The 19,123-nt window shown below is 37.5% G+C and overlaps 2 protein-coding genes across 4 annotated transcripts; one reads left to right on the plus strand and one right to left on the minus strand.

Moving 5' to 3' along the window:
- Positions 1-1,446: 1,446 nt before the first annotated feature.
- On the minus strand, positions 1,447-11,007 carry necap1 (NECAP endocytosis associated 1). 2 transcript variants are annotated; one of them, XR_003410136.2, is made up of 8 exons: positions 10,776-11,007; positions 4,194-4,294; positions 3,834-3,938; positions 3,512-3,593; positions 3,181-3,289; positions 2,836-2,974; positions 1,799-1,961; positions 1,447-1,680 (listed from the first exon to the last, which is right to left on the minus strand). XR_003410136.2 is itself a non-coding variant. In XM_027002285.2 (8 exons), exons 1-8 carry the CDS (start codon positions 10,868-10,870, stop codon positions 1,620-1,622), a joined length of 786 nt encoding a protein of 261 aa, XP_026858086.1. In that variant the 5' UTR covers positions 10,871-11,000; the 3' UTR covers positions 1,447-1,619. The 2 variants fall into 2 exon arrangements, 1 of the variants encoding a protein (XP_026858086.1); XM_027002285.2 differs by having other exon boundaries at positions 1,868-1,961; positions 10,776-11,000.
- A 253-nt stretch (positions 11,008-11,260) lies between these two features.
- zgc:194578 (uncharacterized protein LOC792915 homolog) lies at positions 11,261-18,670 on the plus strand. Of its 2 annotated transcripts, XM_027002283.2 has the most exons (10): positions 11,261-11,360; positions 12,007-12,146; positions 12,383-12,479; positions 12,759-12,914; positions 13,329-13,457; positions 14,035-14,146; positions 14,392-14,555; positions 14,640-15,168; positions 16,036-16,170; positions 16,283-18,670. In XM_027002283.2, the coding sequence occupies exons 3-10, from the start codon at positions 12,411-12,413 to the stop codon at positions 16,456-16,458; spliced, it is 1,470 nt and encodes a 489-aa protein (XP_026858084.2). In that variant the 5' UTR covers positions 11,261-11,360; positions 12,007-12,146; positions 12,383-12,410; the 3' UTR covers positions 16,459-18,670. The 2 variants fall into 2 exon arrangements, with proteins under 2 accessions (XP_026858084.2, XP_026858085.2); XM_027002284.2 differs by lacking the exon at positions 12,007-12,146 and having other exon boundaries at positions 11,286-11,360.
- Positions 18,671-19,123: the final 453 nt, after the last annotated feature.

Here is a 19,123-nt window from a genome sequence, read left to right on the forward strand (position 1 = left end):
CCTCATCAAGCTAGGATTTTTACATGTCAGCACCTATGCTGGCTTGAGTGTGGAATTTTACTCAAAAATATCATGTCAATGAAGGGCTAGAGCAGGGCCACCAAATTCTAGTCCTGGAGGGCCAGACTCCAGTGTAGTTTGGTGATTTCACTGGTCAGACACCTACCAAATATGCCAATTAACTGACAGGTTGAAACTGGTGTGTTGGAAATAAATTATATAAAATGGCTGTCACTTGGTAGAACATTAGAAAGGAGGGTATCTAGTGTCAGAAGGTATCTTTGGATAGGAATTTTGAAACCTACCCTTAAAAATGACATCATGTTATGTATACAAAGGGTTTGTGAGCCATTAATGGTTCAGATATTAGAGATGTAGATGTTCTTAAATATCACTGACATTTTACATCTCATACTTACATTTGCAATTAGTTTAGCTGATTAATGACATCTATGGCTCTTCAGTAACAATGCAAAACAATCCATGTTGCAAAACATTTAGATTTGGATTTCATTTATGTGCTAATTTTTGCTATCAAATTGAATATTTTAATCTCCAACAGCTTACTTATTTAGGATCATTTATTTACATTCTTCAAGGAACTTCCATGCAAATATATGCAGCAGGGAATGTCAAAATAATAGGCACCTATCCAGCAGTTTGCTTTGCTCTTTCTTCCAAACTTTAATTATTGCATGATTCCACTTTATAACATGGATGTCTCATGGCAGTCTGTACTATATGCACACTTATGTGCTTGTATACATGTTTGTAATGCAATGTGTGTTTTTGTGCAGCATAATAGCTCTGTGAAGAGGCTTAGGAATTTATATGAATATGGGACCAGCAAAAGAAAAAATAATGTTTTTCAATAATGTTTGATGAAATTGTCCCAGTTTGCATACTATGTAACCCAGTTTTTTTTTTAAATGGCATTTGACTGTAAATTAAATACTAGATCAAGTTATCACTTTGTTAACAATAAATTTGATATTGTCTGTCTTTCAAACTTAAAGCAACAAATTGAGTTCCCAGAACTCCTTTTTACTAAACAGTCTTCAGGCATATGGCCATCCTCTCCAACATTCTGATAATTTAATTTATTTTGCTTATAATCAAGCACACAGTCATTTGCTTTCCTCCTGTAAATCACAAGGTTGTTCTAAATACTTAATTATTAATAAGCACTTTGGGTTTGTATACGTCAAACACTTCATAATTATTTTGCAATATTTTATTCTTGTTTAGTATATCAGTGACCACTGATTAGTAAATGTACAGTGCACTTACTACAAATTTGTAATAATTACATGTTTTATTGTAAGCATCCTGAGTCCCTACCTTTCTAATGAGAATTATACCATGTTTCTGTCATTTTAATGTGCTTGGTTAACAATATTCTATATAATATATATTACAAATATATTGGATGACATTCAGTATTTATATTAATTTCTGAGGTTTCTGAGGTTGAAGAAATTCATGATTTAATCTGTAACACATCAGTTCTTTCTAAGGTCCCTTAACTAATGATCTAATACATTTCACTTTGAATGTTTAGTCAGTGACAGACTTATGGGATATCTCATGAAATGATGTGGCAGATGATAAAATGATGATCAAAACTGGACCCAGTTCCCAGAAGTTGGTTCTTGTTGTGGTGCTGAAGAAGGAACAGAGCTGTAGGACAAATAACAGAGCAAAAAAAAAAAGTAATGATGTTGGAACACCATGTAAATGAGATGGCATATGCATCTCATGCTGTTTTTAGATCATGTTCATGTGGTCTCTTGCTCACCTGTTTTAATGATTAGGACTTTGAAAAGGTGGACTTAGAACAGCAGTTAAGATTGTCTGGGGTTGTTACCTTGCAGTGGAAGAGAAGTCACCCCACAGGTCTGAACTCAGGTTTGCCTGAACCACTGTATTGGAGTTACTACTATCCAATTCTAACAAACAACCTGAAGGGAGACCAAACATGCAGAGTAAACCAAACTCAATTACTTACATTTTGTCTATAAGTCCCTAAAACTTCAATACAGCTTCAATTACTTTACAAAGTGCAAGTAAGTGTAGGTTTGTTTTTTTGTATACAGAGGTAGCACTACAAGGGAGTTAACAGAATATATTAAGCACTGCGAGATTAATTATACTGTTGACAACTGTCAGACCAAGCATAAATAGTAATACCAAAAGTAGCTACACAAATTCAGACCTCATTTCTGTAGTGCAAGATATAAACACATTTGTGCCTTCTACAGGCTCAGCTAGAACAACACAGCAGTTCACATGAACATGTGCCCAGACACACCGTACCACACATTTACAGCATTTAGATGATGTATTTATCTAAAGCAACTTACAATTATGACTGAGTACATCTTGAGCAATTGAGGGTTAAGCGCCTTGCCTTAACAAGGCAACCTTATGATTACAATTCAAGTACCTTAACCACTGAGCTACCACTGCACACTTCTACCTACTGAGTGAGTAGGTGTTGCTACTGTATCAGCATGGCAGCAACAAACTCAGCTACAACATAATGGACCCTGAAGACAGCATGTCCATCCTGCATGCTTCATTTACTTGTAGAGTCCAAATGGGACATTTCTGTACTTCTGTACTGCTACAGGGTGTTGCAGAAACATTTGGGTTCCATCAAACAAAAGGTTGCATCAGAACTAGCAAGCATAACTTGAAAAATGGACATTTTCACTGAAAGAAATTTTACTTCTGTTAACGCCATTTCATATACACTAATCCAAAATTTTGCAATAAAAAAGTTGTATATTGATTACTTTTTATTTAGCTGCTGTAAACAAACAAAAACCATACCAATCTGTGCTCCCCCTAGGTGTTGTTCCATGTTATGTTTAGAAGAAGGTGGAGGGGCTATTTTGCCTCCAGGGGGAGGTGGGAGAAGGCCAAGGCCTCCTGAACTCTGGGGGCGGGGCTTATCCCTTTTTTTGCCTTGCTGAAAATAAAAATGGAAAATTATCAAAACAGCAAACAAGTGTACACACACACACGATACAATTTAATTAAACTATAAGACATTCAGTTTATTAAAACCATGAAAAGGTGACAAATATTGAAGTTCACTGGAATGATGAATCACTGCAAAAAACCCCCCCAAAAAACAGCATAAAGCCTGATGTGTTGTTAAGACCCTATATTTACCCCAATGTTGAGTGTAATGGTCTGTCCCTCCTTAAAGCCCAGCTCCATCTTTGGCCCAGAGTCTGCAGCCTGAGCACTTTTGCTGATTTCATTCTCCTGTTTCACCCACCTTACAAAGAGAGAGAGAGAGAGACAGAGAGAGAAAGAAAGACCCTTTGCATTTTGGCAACTAGTGAAAAAATTAGCCATGAAATATGAAATAAAAGCATGTACTAGAACTATATTTGCTTTGTTCAGGCAATGGCTGTTGATTGGCTTCTCTTCCAAAAGACAAAAAGTGCCTAGTCTTTGGATTCATTTAATGTTAATATGTTAGAAAAAGGAGACTGACTTGAAATGATCCTGCAGAGCAACACTGAAATCAAACGCATCACCCCTGTCACTGAATCCAACCCCAATGTATGCACTCCGACCTAAAATATGAAAATGCAGTGTTTATTAGTGCTTAAATCATTTCAGCACATTACTATTATACAAGGTATCTTTATATGCAACCATAAAACAACAAAAAATATGTACCAAAAATATTAAATAGTAAGCTATAATTGAAAATAAAAGCAAAAAAATAAAGAAAAACAGTGAAAAATGTAGTGATAAATGATTTAATATCTGGTTAAAGTCAGTAAGGCAGTCTAAGGCATGCAGATAGACACCGTTATCATCTTGTATTCGGAGCACGAAGTACCGGCTGGAATCATTAACCGTCTCCACGGCAATACCAGGGTATTCCTGAACTGGTGCCTGAGCAAACAGCTCACCTGATGAACAGGAATCAAACAGGATACACATTGATATTTGTTTGTTTTTTGTTTTTTTTGTCATATGTGGTAGTGCAGATTTTAAAATCAGAGGTGGCATATTTATTACATGGCACCAGAGACAAAAGCAAAATGAAGTGCAAAAAATCTGTACTTTTTAACTTATTCTTGTTTCTTCTATGTAAGTGTCTGAAAAAAAAAAATGCTTGCACTACTTCGGTTAAAAAATTATTCACTACTTAACTCTTCCTTCACCTGAGAGTTTGTCTTCCAGTTTGATATATGCCACCTTTCCCTTTGCAGTTATCCGCATCCGCCCTGTCCAATCAGGAGCATCCAACTTCCAGTCAGCCGCTCTGCCAACAGTAGAACAGCGGAGATTAGATTCACAATCATAACTAACAAATAGCTGTGCCCAAAATTCTCAATGTATTCTCTTGGTACCTCCAAATAAGGAAGATAAATAGGTGATCAGCAAACATAATATTGTAAAATCTATCCAGTGTTAAAACATTCTGTGCTGTAAACAGCACCATTACATATTGTATAGAATAAGGTTTCCTAACTTGCGATTCGTGATGGTATTGCAAGGGGTTTGTAAGATTATGAAAAACATTTCAATCTTACATCAAATTACTTTTTTAACAAATAAAAACAAACTTTAAAATGTCATTTTATTGTGACCTCATAAATAAAATATGACAGAAGTCATGTGATAACCATTTGCAAGTGAATGTCCAATGTTCATAATTTACAGTTAAGATCAAGTATGTTTTTAAATGTGGGAAAGGACTTAATTAAAAAAAAGATCATGAAAAGAAAATCAAGGGAAGATGAATATCCAAGCACAAGTCAGTTCCCAAGCAAGAAAAGCTCTGTATATACAATGAGGAATATTTAAAATTTGGGGGTTTACATGCACAGATAGTGACAAGGACAAACCTTTCCCCAAGGGTGTAGTATATCTGGAGCAGCTTTCTAATGAAAGCATGAAACCAGCTTTTTTTGAAAAGGCATCTGGAAACAAAACCTAAAAACCTATCTGAAGGTTTCAAAAATATCACTTTCTGATAGTAACATTTCTAGGAGAATACCAGAAATGTCACTCGATATGGCAGAAAAATTAAGGCCTGCATCTGGTTTGAATTTGCTGAAAGGCTGTTAAGCTGTAATTATAAGCTGGGAAACAGTAATATGAAAAACATTAATGGAAGTAATATTTTTCAGAAGTCAAACAAATCATGCCTAAATCTTTAGATTTTACAACTTAATATGTTATTCTAAATAAGGACTGGGGATCTAAGATTAGCAAAACCCTCCCTTCCCTTGAAATTCTTAAAAAGCTGTTGCTTTTTTAATTACATATGCCTTTGAGGTAAATCATCATGATTCTGACTATAAAAGTACCAATAAAGTTTGGAGACGAATAAATGTTTATTTATCTGCTTATACCTAGAGTTAACGTAAACAAAGTTTTCATTGTTTCACTAGAGCGTTTTCACTCTTGGGCTGTTTCAGCATTTCAAGTGGTCTCAGACTGCTGAGTAATAGACCAGTGACAGGTGAAGAACTTTGACGATATCTTTACAACTCGTATCACAATAAGCTTAAGATAAATGGCAATATACAATGAAAACCTTAAAGTAATGTCAAAGTGTCAGCATTTATTTGTAACACCAAAACTCAACATACTGTACATCTGCATAGTAACTATGTCCAAGTAATATGTTTTAAAAGTATAAGACAATTGTGCACAGCATACATCATCTTGTGAATTGTGAAAGGTCAGTCGCATAAAAACAAATTCAGTACTTAATTAAAAATATTTTCTATAAATACATTTAAAAAAATAAGACAACTCGGTATAAGATTGTGCACTATGCCTCTCTTGTATCTACAGCATGTATAGTGACAGTGTCTGGTTTCAGGGAGGCCTCTTGGCAAGTCACAAACCCATGGACACATTTTTTGCCAAATGGTTGAGCTTTGGAAATACTGCTTTGTGATGCACCACCAATCCAGTGAATTTTCAACACTATCTAACTTGGCAAGCTGCAAGAAGGTAGACAGGTTCATGTTATTGGCCTCCATCTGTGATTCAGTGGATGTGGAGGATACTGTTACACTTAAGTGTGGTCATCTTTTTCACCTTTTCTTTCTTTTCTGCATCCTCCTGAGGTGTAGGCATTGTAGTCGATGATGAATTAGATGGTCCCTTTGCTTCCTGAGTTACAGGCAGTTCTGTCATTCTCCAAACTGCCCTGGTCAACCATAAGGGACTCCATGCTTATCTTCTTCAATGTTGTCACAGGCAATGGCATGTACTCTTGAACCTGAGGTCTATGAAGGATACCATGGCCTATAGGCTCTGTGGATCATCAAATTTTACAATGAGCTAATCTAGAGTAGAAGAGTTGATGGCTTTTATAAGTGTTGTGTCCTCTTCCTGATAAACCAGAATGATGGTATTGAACAAAGGCACACTGGTTTGATGTAGGAGACAGTAACAATTTGCTCATCTTGTAATGCATTGGTGAGCTCCTGGAATTAGGACCTTGTTAATTCTAGGACTTCTACATTTTTGCCAGATTGGAACAAAAATCCAGATCATTTTGTCAGATGCCAAGACTTTTTACAATAGCTTGCTCCTGCTTCCGCACCCTCTCTGTAATTTTCTGCCTTGACCTCTACCTGGTAGGAGGCTCAGTGATAGGTTGGTGTTTAACTTTTTACAGTTAAATAAGTAACTGCTGACAACGTTCTTGTACACAGCTACAGCATGGTTGATTCACAAATATTTCATACTTTCATCCAATGTTTCTACACCAAAATAAAAGGTGTCAGTTGATACCTGCACAGACACACACACCCACACCATTTTTATCAAGGCAAAACAATATTTTTTATTTGAATAGTTCATTACACAAGCTATTTCGGAGCATATCATCTTCCAGAACATTACAATTTCAGACAAGTTTTATTTATAGTCCTCCGACATCTACATTTTCCATAATGTTACCACTTTCACCTATATGCTTTTCCTATTGATGGGTGACCAAGGCAATGCTTACTGCAATCATGGAACTCTATAAAGTGTCATTGCTAGCATTCTTATTAAAATTACTTACCTATTGCCAAGTGCAGGTGATGATCAAAACTCTGCAGCCTTGTCCACTTGTACGAACCGATGGGTTTGACAATGTTACTCACATTGTCTGTTGTAATACAAACTTTCCATTGTTCTTATAATCCCTAGGATTTCAGGGCATCTCTCAGGCCTTGGAGTCCTTTTGCAACTATGTCAGCTGTATGATCATTTGGAAGCATGCATGGCTTGCATCTGTTGCTTGACCACAAATATATGGTTGTAGTGAAGTAGCATTTGATAACTTTTGTGAAAGCCCATCTTGAACTTTATTGTACAGTTTAGGCAGTGCCTGCTTCGCAAAGTATTTACATCCAGGAAGTACTTGCGGTCAAATGGTACGCCACTGCAGCTGTTATTTCTTGCCATGATGCAACACTTTCCATTGTTATTTACTTTGTGACATTTTACTCATAGCAGAAGTGGTCTGTCAGTCTTCAGGGCATTACACTGACTCAGCACTCTAATCTGGGTGATGTTGCTTGAGGTGGTGGAATAAATTTGTTGGGCTGCTACTTTTAGTTGTGATGATTCTACATCATAATTGGCAAAAATTGTTCTCTAGTGAGCATCATTCCTCCAGAAATTGACCGTTCTTTATAGGAATTAAATCTTCTCCATTGGCGTCCTGTTTTTCCATTGTTGAATGGCTTATCAGTTATCACTGAGGTATGTGACAGTGTGGGAAAGTGAAGAAAATTGCTACAGTAACATAGGGTGGCAATGGTAGGCAGATGTGGGGATGCTGGTGTGCATGCAAATACAATATTACTAATATGGTCATTACTTCTATAAAATACCATCAAATATCAATATTCTTTATATTACGCACAGCTGTACTGTCAACAGGTTTGATACATTAGGCACTTATATTATATAAGGAAACAGTCAGTTCTAGAAGTTGAGTTCTGTTGGAACCAGGAAAAAAGAAATTAATAAAAATAAAATAAATAAAATAAAAAAAATCAGCAAGCATAAGGATCTGAGGTGCCACATTATTATGGCCAGATGATTGGGTCAGAGCATCTCCAAAATGGCAGTTTTTTCAGTTGTTCATGGTATGGCAGGGTTAGCACATACAAAAAGTGGTCCATGAAAAAACAATTGGTGAATCAGCAACAGGGTCATGGGCTCCCGAGGCCAAGTGTTGTATGTGGGGAATAGCCTGTCTGGTCTAATCTCACAGTAGAGCTACTGTTGCATATACTGTTGAAAAGGTTAATGCTAGGTATGATAGAAGTGTGTCAGAACAAACAATGCATCACAACCTGCTGCATATGAGGTTACACAGACATAGATTAGTCAGACAGAGCACCCAGGGTGACCTCTGACCACTGACAAAAGCACTGGACCATCAAGCATTGGAAGAAGTTGGCCTGGTATAATTAATTTTTTTTTAAAACAAGTGGATGGCCCAGTGTATGTGTATCACTTACCTGAGGGAGAGATGGTACCAAGACACACTATGGAAAGAAGTCAAGCCTGCAGAGGTAGTGTGATGCTCTGGGCAATGTTGAAACAGGGAAATCTTGGGCCATTCATGTGGAGTTACTTTGACATGTACCACCTTCCTAAAAACCACTGCAGACCAAGTAGACTGCTTCATGGCAATAGTATTCCTTAATGTCAGTGGGTTTTTTTTCAGCAGGATAATGTGCCCTGCCACATCACAAAAATTGTTTATGAATGGTTTGTGAAATGACAGTTCAAGGTATCGACTTCACCTCCAAATTCCACAAATCACAGTCCAAACAAGCATCTATGGGATGTGCTGGAAAAACAAGTGTGATCCATGGAGTCCCAGTTTGTAACTTAGAGGACATAAAGGATCTCCTGCTATTGTCTTAGTGCCAGATACCACAGGACATCTTCAGAAGTCTGTGAAGTCCATGCCTTGATGGCTCAAAGCTTTTTGGCTGCACAAAAGGGACCTACACAATTATATGGTCCGTTTTTGTTATATTTGAAATATGAAAACAGGATCATTAAATATGGCCATCTTGACTACAATACACTGTCACATAGATGGGGTCTAAGTTCTAAGGTAAGGGGCAAACTGACCTGAGTATCTGCCTACGGAGGGCATCAGGCAGTTGGATGGTGTTGGTGATGGACCCTTAACTGTATTAAGTGGGATGTGTTGGTTCGAGTCAGAGATTAGTCAAATTTATATTTAATTATATACATATATATACATACACACGGTCTTTTGACTAATTGTAGCTTGTCCTACCAAGGCAGTGTGCAAGGCTAATATTATATTTTGATACACAAAGTAATTTTGTTGAAATATCTAAAGAACAGGTGGAACATTAGTCATTACCTTGACATGACTGTGGGCAATCTTAAGAAATGAAGGAAGAATCACTCAGAACTCCACATACTCATTATAAGGAGCCTGCACCTTTAGGAAGCAACCATTCTCTTTTGAGCTTTCTTATTTTTTATTTATTCATTTTTGCACATGTACAGAATGTACTCGAACATCGTTCATCAGCTGTAGTCCGTTCGAGTGTAAATACACATGGATGACGAGCAGTGACAATGGGCTGACAGAAGGCTATCATCAGTTGCTCCTAGATTCCATTAGATCTTCAGTGTCAGTTTGGTGTGTCCCTAAGCATAAAGGAGCCTAAAGGGAATAAGTGGTCTTAAATCTCATCAGTGCTAAAGAGTACCAGAAAGAGAACTAGTTCAAATGTGAACTTAAAAAGAACTAGAAGGCAGTAGCCGCCAGTTCCTTTTCTGGTTAACTAATGAGTTCAGTTTATTAAGAACCACAATCTGCCTATGTGATGTGAAACTCAATTTCAACCATGGTTCTTCCCTCTTTAAATTTAGCGTGTTAAATACCAAAAAAAGTATACCATTTTTGTAACAAGGAAATTAGATATAGGATATTATGGGGTTTCAAATAAATTTGAGCAATATTTAATTATTTATAATATGAAGATTTTTTATTTATATAATGAATAGCCTAATAATATACTATAATTAAATACAATTAAAGACAAATGGTAGACCTTTCCTACACGTGTTTTAAAACTCACACGTTATATTTAATTGATTTATCTTGCTAGCATTTTCTTTACCCCAATAAATAAATAAATAAATAAATAAATAAAAAATAAAATAAAATAAATACAAGTCGGTTAATATCATGTAGTCTAACGTTTAACTATTAGATTTGTTAGCGAGCCGTTGGCTAACTATGTTAAATAGGATAGCTCAGATAAACCGTGCAATAACACCACGCGAAATTACAGTGAATTTTACTAAGCGTAATAAAGACGTTCTACATTTATTTATAGGATAGCTTACAGGCTACTGTGGCGTGAGGCCTTCATTAGTCTGTATACAACATCCTTAAACTGGGTATTTTAAGAACTCTATATAACCAATCCTATAATTAAGGGTCCAACGTTAGTAGTCTATGTAATGGTACATCTTTCTGTAATACACTGTCCCCGACATCAATAATTGGAAAACTCCTTTGGTAGCTAAAAGATTAGCCTAAACGCTGTGCAAGCATTTAGATATTTGTTATCTTCATAAACGCTCCACGTACAGTGGCAAGTAGACAAATACAGCGACCCGGACGAAAAATGTTTAAGCAATTAACACAATTTACGGTACCTTAATGCAGACACCTGTCCTTGGATGAGGCCCACACATCTCATGATTTAGCCTACCTGTATCCACGATTCGTAGCTCGAGGTGGGATGCGGTAAACACTGATATCTGGTTTAACACAGATAATTGATTCGTATTCCCCCTCAGTCGTCATCTTGAAAGAAATCTACTTTATCGACGTGAGACGTTTTAAAAAAAAAACTTCATCCGATTTGGTTTTGGGGAACAGTCGCCTGCAGAGACAAAGACGTCGGTGACGTTTACGATATCTAGCTACTCAAATCATTGGCGCTTGGGTTAAGAATTACGCAATACGTATACCTCGAGCTAAAAGAAAAAAGGATCAGCTGATACAAGGATCAGCTGTCGCAATATTGATTAAACAAAAGAATATCCCACTTTTTAGTTTAGTTAATGAGTCCGTGTAATAGCAAATCACAATTTTTATTTTAGTCGTATGTTTAAAAATGACAACTACAGCGTTCAATGAAAACTAGGTCCCCTCCTTTACAATATATATACAATTAGGACGCATGTGCGAGTTTCTTTCTGACAGGTAGCTAGCCACGGAAGCGGAAATTTCCGCCCCTGTCGGAAATAGCACTATTATTGCATCTCCCAGCTACTCGTCTTACCTCTCCAAGGTAGGTATTATTAACATTTGCATCAGTGTCCTGTTGTAGTCTACAAAATGAATCATCCAACAAAAGAAATGCAACGAATTTTCTAACCATTAGGTTAGCTACACAATTCCATGTCAACGGGTGTGCTCATCTCCATGAAGGCTACATATAAACTAGCTCTCTAGCTAACTACCTAGCTATATCGCTAGCCTGCGTAGCTATCCGTGATACAGATAGCCTGCCTATCAAATTACTGTAAGCGCAAGATCAAGCGTGATAACCAAGTGAAAGTTGGCAATATCGTTGTTAACCTCTATCCTTGTACACGGGCAAACGTTAAAACTGTACTGGCTACCGTGATGCACTCTCCCTGTCTTAACAGCTCCCTGAAAATCAGTCATGCCTTGTTAGCACAACGACAGAGTAGGTTGCAAAAGCAACTGTAATTCTACACCTTGCCAAACGCTTCTATTTTGGCCCATGTACTGAAAATCATACCGTATACCTTATATACATTTCTGCCAAATAAACCATCAAGTTGCACGTTTAGGCTATATCTACCCATGACCTTAGAGACAAATGATTTACCCATTGACTTGCCTATATGGGCTGTTAAAATGTTTCCATGGTTATATTAGACATGCTAAAATAATTGATCGTTTTACAGGACCTCAGTTTGACCCTCTGATGTAAAGACCAGATGTTATCCTAAGGAAAGGTTCATGGATTGAGCATCCTGTAAAAAGGAACATTTATCAACAATAGCCATCTCCCTGCAATAGTAATAACTACAGACATATTTTAAAGGTAAATGCAAGCAGGAGGATATAGAAGTTTGAATAATATTTATTAGTTGGTGTAGAAGGGTTGACCCATTCTCACATTTATGAATATACATGGAGTGCATGCAAAATATACATTCACACATATGATTATTCTACTGTGTTATGCTTAGCGCTGATCAGTCTATATTTAATGATCCATTGAGAGAAAAAATCTCCTTTCACTCTTTACTCTTGTATCCTTTTGCCTTCTCTGATCAGCTCTTTGTAAGGCAACACATCCAGCACAATGACACAGTCAATGATACGTAGAACACTGAAGAACCTTGTGCAGAATTACTCTGAGGCTGAGGTGAAGGTAAGGAGAACCTTTAGGTTTTATAATCACTCCTCTCAAAAACCCATTATTCATTAATTTCCTTCATTTTGTGTTATTTTAACAGTTCATTCATTTACTCAACACTGCCACTTATTTATTTCTTTTGTCCCTTTCATATGTCATGTACCATTACCCGTGGCATGTTCTGTCAAATGTTCTACATGGTTATCCACAGGGAATCAGTGAGTGATATCTACAACATAATTATCATTTTAATTACAGCACTTCACATCTGTTTCTGTCTGCTTTTATTCTTAGGTGAGGGAGGCAACCTCCAATGACCCCTGGGGGCCATCCAGCTCACAGATGGCAGACATATCAGATCTGACATACAATGTAGTAGCCTGTGGTGAAATTATGGGCATGTTATGGAAGCGGCTCAATGATGACAAGAACTGGAGGCATGTCTACAAGGTGTGTGTGTGGACCAAACTATGGGGGGGAAATGTCCTGCTTGAATGTTTTATTTGTTTTAATTTTGAAATGTTTGTAGGTGTTAGTTCTTCTATGTACTACAATTCCTGGAATTTGTTGTAATCATTTAAATAGTCTATATATTTTAGATTGTGTATGATTCACACAGACTGTGTAATTTAACTAGCCAGCTATGTCACCAGCTGGCAAAACTGTGTTCTGCACTTCTTGTTCTGTTGTTGGCAGATTAGCTTCCCCTATCTCTCGGGTTTGAAGAAAAAAGATATTACATAAATTCAGATTACCACTGTAAGAACTGATGTATCTAAAAGAATAATGTATTTAATTAAAAAATGCAAAAATGTTGGAGTTTCTCTCTCTCTCTCTCTCTCTCTCTCTCTCTCTCTCTCATAGTCTTTAACACTGCTGGAGTATCTACTGAAAACTGGTTCTGAACGTATTCCGAAGCAGAGTCAAGAGAACATTCATATTATCAAACCTCTGTTAGAGTTTCGCTTCATAGACAAGGATGGGAAAGACCAGGTACTTTCATAACAATCACTGACTATTTGGTTGTCTAATAATTTTCAGTATGTTTTGCACTTCTAATGTTAATCATAAAGTGAAAAAACAATACCTGTGTAGTTTTTTTTTTTTTTATGCTAGTTTTAATTCTTAGAAACACTGAGTATTAAATATGTTGATAGCATATCACGCTTAACTGTCACTGTTATTGACAGACTATTAAAACAAGTTATATTACCTGAAACTCTTATTTTAAATGTGTTCTTATCTAGCATTATAGTATTATGACTTTGAAACAACAAATGATAATCAAGATGAAGTTAGCTTGAGGTAGCTAGTGATACAGCTCAGTGCAGTGTTAGCATAGTAATACAATATAGTACTAAATGTACAAAGCCTTCAGTTAGACCTGATGTAATATTATTGCACATCACAACAGTGCCCTCAAATCATGTATTATGTCACATCTTATTTTTTACAAAACAAACTCAAGAAACACTAAAGGAAGAGGGGTATATTTTACTATTAAATAACTGTTGACTGAAGTTGCTAATGGAATCTGTCTGCAGCTTTAGTGGTTACTTGTCCTCTTTAGGGTGTGAATGTCAGGGAGAAAGCCAAGATGGTACTGGCTCTTATACAAGATGAGGAGAAACGGAAAGAGGAGAGGGAGTGTGCTATGAAGACTAAGGACAAGTTGGCATCTGGTAAGATTCTCGTCAATAACCCATTATATATGACCAGTACCTGACAACCCTTTGGACTCATTTTTTATATTACTAGGTTATTTATTAGTGTATTTCTTCAAATAAAAAAAAAAACCTTTACACTTCAGGATAAAACAACACCTTCTTTTGTATCTGGCCATAACATCTCTGAAGTTTCTTCATCATGAAACTTGTTTACATTTCGTTTGTGCATTTGCTTCTCTTAAACTCTTTCCTTTATTCAGGCACCTCAGACTCAAGTGACAAAGCAAAGGCTGAGGTTCCTGCATATACAGGGCTACCATCCTTGGACAACATCCCCTCCGTAGCTGATCTAACAGCCTCTATGGCAAAGAAGAAGGAGGAGCAGAGACGCCTGGAGGAAGAAAGGAAAGAGACAGAGAGGCGGGTGAGTTGGTGTTTTTAGCACTTTGGGATGATTTTAGTATACCATATGTTAACATATATTAAACATTATGCAATTTTCTGTCAGGCAAAAGAAGGTGAAAAAGAACCTGACCTGTGGGAGCAGGCGGCACCGAAGGCTGTGCCATCCAGTTCTGATCCCTGGGGAGCTCCGTCTGGTGTACAAAAAGGCACTGGCTGTGCCAGCAATGATCCCTGGGGGGCGCCATCAAGTGATTCCAAAGATTCAGGTCCGGTTTCTGTTGATCCTTGGGGTGGGTTAGTGGATGGAAAAAAAGACTCAGCCACAGCTTCTGGGGATCCATGGGGTGGTTCAGCCATGGCTGAGAAACAATCACCACCTGCCCAGAATGAGCCATGGGGTGACACTGCACAGCCTACAGAAAACAAAGATCCAGCTTCTACAGACCCCTGGGGCACATCCAGCGACTTACTAGAAGATTCCCAACAGACAAAGGCAGATCCCTGGGGGACACTGCCTCAGCCACCCACAGCGAAGATAGACCCATGGGGTGGGGATGGCGGAATCTCAGCGGTGTCAACCACTGATCCATTCGGAGATGGGGCTAAAGTTGATAATCCATGGGGCACATCTGGTATGTGAAAGATGGGAGGAAAAAGCAGGCCTAATAAAAGATAAGGCACTTCATTCTTAATCATTTCTCTAGTCACACTATATTAGCTCCTTCCTCTTGCTTCTGTTGTACTACCTCAAAATAATGTGTTGGCAGGACTTTAGCTGACTGCCTTATTACAAGTTCTCCAAATAGATCAGATGTAATTTATAGGAGATTTTGCAGTGTGTTCTGTCAGGTATGCTTAATGGTATGCTTAACACACATTTATGCTACTCATTATTCCTCAATTATCTATATTTCAAGCTGTTGTCCTACAACAGTGCTGAGCTATTGCAGTTGCCATGGTTGGAGTGTCTTGCATACAGATTTATAAGTGCTAATGCTGGCAGTTTATACGTTGGTTGTCTGTAATGGTATCAGGTTAGAGAGGTGAATTGTAAATGCATCAGACTACAAGAATGTAAAATAAGTACAAATTGACAAGTGTATGAGGCTTTCAACACTTTGTCAGTACAAGTTACGTTGACCACCAACATGTATTTTCATTATGTGTGCTGTTATGAGGCTGCCAAAAAGCACACTTTGTAATGACCTCAAATATCAGCACTTCTGCATCAACTTAGTTTCTTGTTCTTCCTCTCAATTTACAATTCTGGGAAATACAGACTGTATCACTTCACATAGCTTAAATAAGCGTTTGTTTGATAAGCTAATTGCATTTGATATATCATATAGGCCAATATTGAGCATTAAATCAGATTTGGTACATTTTGACTGCAGCATCTGAAAAATCCTTTTCCTGTTCCTGATATTCAACCTTCACACCTGCTACTTTTCTGCAATAAACATGAGTTAGATTTTTTGTTTTTTCTCTTCCAACTTCAGGTTCTTCACCACTTTCTGCTAATGACCCCTGGGGTGCCCCACCAGCTCCAACTAATACTACAGTTGACCCCTTTGGCAATGGAGGGATCTCAGATTCCTGGACAGCTCCTACAGAGAGCAGGACCAATGGAACAGGTTTCTTCTTTTGACACTCCCAATTAACCTATCACCATATATTTAATTACCTATATAATTAATAAAAAGCTGTAAATTCAAATGTATGTGCCCTTAATCAATTCATCCATAGGTGACCTTGCTTCAGCTGTACCACCTGAAGACTCCAAAAAACCACCTAGTTTCCTTGGGGAAGGAGCCTCACTGGTGGACCTTGACTCTCTCATGTCTGTCAAACCCAAACAAAAACAGCTCCCTCTTAGTGCCCTTTCAGCCTCTGGCCAAAAGGCACAGGGTAAGGAGGGCTAAGGCAGAAAGAGTGATGGATAAAAAGGAAAGAGAAAATCAGATATCAAATTATCCTTTGTAATTTTGAACCATACAGCTGATATTACGTGGATAGTTGCCATTGTAGGATTTGTCCTCATTTTTTAAAGTGTAACCCTCTTTCCATCTCCTCTGTGTGTGCTCAACCCTACATTTCCTTCTCCTCCTCCCTCCACCTGCTTTCTTTTGCATTCCTTTTTGCTTCCCAGGTATTTTTCCCTCCCCTAAGCCTCATGATTGCATCATAACTAACAATAACACAGATATATTCACCACTTCCATCTACCCAGAATCTATTTGCTTTGGTCCCCATGACTGTTAGTTCTGTCCTTGCACACCTCGACCCTGCCCACGGGACACCAGACGCCCAGATGGCACCCACTGTACATGGGACTTCCCATAATGGTCTAGGTTTGGCCCCCATGTCTGTTCCTTATTCCCTTGCCCCCCTAAACCCTAATCCCATGAAACCAGAAGCCCACATGGCACCAACTGCACAAGTGACTACCCAGAACATTTTTGTTTTGGTCCCTGTAACTGTTCCCTCTTCCCTTGCCCCCATCAACCCAACCCCTGGAGCACCAGAAACCCACATGGCACCTACTGCTCTCGGAACTACCCTCACTGGGTTCAACTTGTCTGGAAAGGATTTTCCATTGGCTCATGCCTCTATGCAACCTGGAGTGATGCCATTCAGCACTATGGGGCCTCCTATTGATGGAATGCCACCTTTATCACTTGGGGAGGCAGCTGCTCATCCAGTGGGAGTTAGACCTGGCGTCCCTGAGCAGCCACTGTTTGGGGTACAGAAATTGGGGATTCCACAGGGGGGAATAAAGACTCTCTTTTTTTGAGTTTTTCAATAATTATCCGTCACCACCCACCTTTCATATGGTCTCATACCAGCCTCTAACCTAAAACCCACTGTGTATGTGCGTGTGGGAAAGCCTATTTACAATCATTAAGCGGCAATATACTGAATGTGTTGTCTTTATTCACTTTATAGGAGAAAATAAGCATGCATATATCGAACATATCCAGAAAGGTGGTGTGAGAACAATGGTAGCGTTTGGTTGATTGTTTATGTTCTAGTGTAAACTATGGTTATGTTGTGGTGTTCATCTGATATTTTTGAATAGTACTTTTATCTGATGGGTACAGTCGTAAGTTATAAAACATTTTCACATGCAAATCACAAAAAGGAACGAGTATTTTATGAAGCTGTTGGTTCAAATATTAATGAAAGTAATCACATCACAAATTGATTGAAAATTTGACAAATTGATAAAAAAATAATATAAACTTGAGTATAGTACATTTAGTGAAAGCCAAAATGTTTTAATCAAAGCTTGCTTTGTTCTGTAGTTTACATTCCGTTATTTTTGGACAGTACATTCTGTAGATGCTTTAGGTATGCTTAACCTACTATTTAGCTGCCTAATAGGTTTACAGTCAAAATTAAGTTGAAATGTACACATTTTGGACTGCTGTAATCAGGATTTAATCAAATGACTACCAGAGTCTTGTACCTTATGTATGACATCAGGCTGCGTACTACTCAGAAATGACTAAGGAATAGTGACCTATTAGCTAAACCTGTTGAGTAGGGATACCTAATAAACATGCTGCAGCGTGCATGTTTGCTCTTTGGCTGACAAAATGCTCATTTTATTTTTGTTTAGTATTCTTATATAATTTCACTTGGCTATTCACATTTCATCAAAAAAGTACTTAAATACTGAACTGAAGTGTTGAAAAGGATGGAGCACAAATTATGAAAAATGGTCTAATCCTTCCAATTCAATGTCAAAATATTGGTGAAGGGAGCTTATAACCAATATATGTCATGTTTGTGTTATGTATTTATTTATTTATGTATGTATTTATTTATTTATTTATTTAATCTCTTCTATTGCTCTTATGATGCAGGACAAGTAATTTTACTGTCATGTAATGAAATGAAAATGAAATAATTGAAAAACACATGACTGAAAGGAAGACAGTCATCCTCTGTATTTTCCTACAGTATTTTTCCCCCACTAAGCAGTAATGTAATTACAAGTTTGATTATAATTTTATTTTTAATTGCAAATCAATATATTTATTCAGCCATTATGTTTGGGTGTAATGTTTCTTGTGAATGTGTGTATTAGAAAAATAAAATGAAGAAACAGTTCTGGTCTAATTCAGCAAATACCTTTCTTTGGTTTTCTTTAGGTAAATGCAATATGCAGTCACAGTGGCAAGGCATTGTCAGATAGGGAGCCATATCCAGCTCACCACATTACACTAACAAAGGCAACACACAGAAAAGGTGAGGTACACTGTTTCAGAGCAAGTCATTAACTACATTATGCCAGTAGTAGTTCTGTGTTTAAAAGTGAGGATACTAGGTAGACAAATACATACTTAGATTTTACTGTCCAAGGCTAAAGGTCTCCATTGTCCAAAAAGTGTATTAGTAGTTGTGCCCAAACAAGTCCAGTCACACCATGTAATCTGTGAAAAGCCTCACGTTATGGAAAATGGAAATTTGAGACTAATTTTCAAGCTTTAAGCTTTGCACCAAGCAGTTAAGAATCAGCTGTATCCAAAACAGAACAATCAGAATGTGAAGGGAATTTGGGAAGATATAGTGTATAGTTGA

Source organism: Electrophorus electricus, chromosome 8 (assembly GCF_013358815.1).
Source record: "Electrophorus electricus isolate fEleEle1 chromosome 8, fEleEle1.pri, whole genome shotgun sequence".
In the NCBI taxonomy this organism is placed as follows: Eukaryota; Metazoa; Chordata; class Actinopteri; order Gymnotiformes; family Gymnotidae; genus Electrophorus; species Electrophorus electricus.

Bases quoted from the DNA above. Each gene is read 5' to 3' on its own strand.
- zgc:194578 (XM_027002283.2), top strand. From the start codon at position 12,411: ATGACACAGTCAATGATACGTAGAACACTGAAGAACCTTGTGCAGAAT. The intron at 13,458-14,034 runs GTACTTTCATAA...TGTCCTCTTTAG, and splicing joins ACAAGGATGGGAAAGACCAG to GGTGTGAATGTCAGGGAGAA. The intron at 14,556-14,639 runs GTGAGTTGGTGT...ATTTTCTGTCAG, and splicing joins GGAAAGAGACAGAGAGGCGG to GCAAAAGAAGGTGAAAAAGA.
- necap1 (XM_027002285.2), bottom strand. From the start codon at position 10,870: ATGACGACTGAGGGGGAATACGAATCAATTATCTGTGTTAAACCAGAT. The intron at 3,594-3,833 runs GTGTCTATCTGC...TTCATATTTTAG, and splicing joins CCGAATACAAGATGATAACG to GTCGGAGTGCATACATTGGG. The intron at 2,975-3,180 runs GTAAATATAGGG...TTTTATTTTCAG, and splicing joins CCATTACACTCAACATTGGG to CAAGGCAAAAAAAGGGATAA.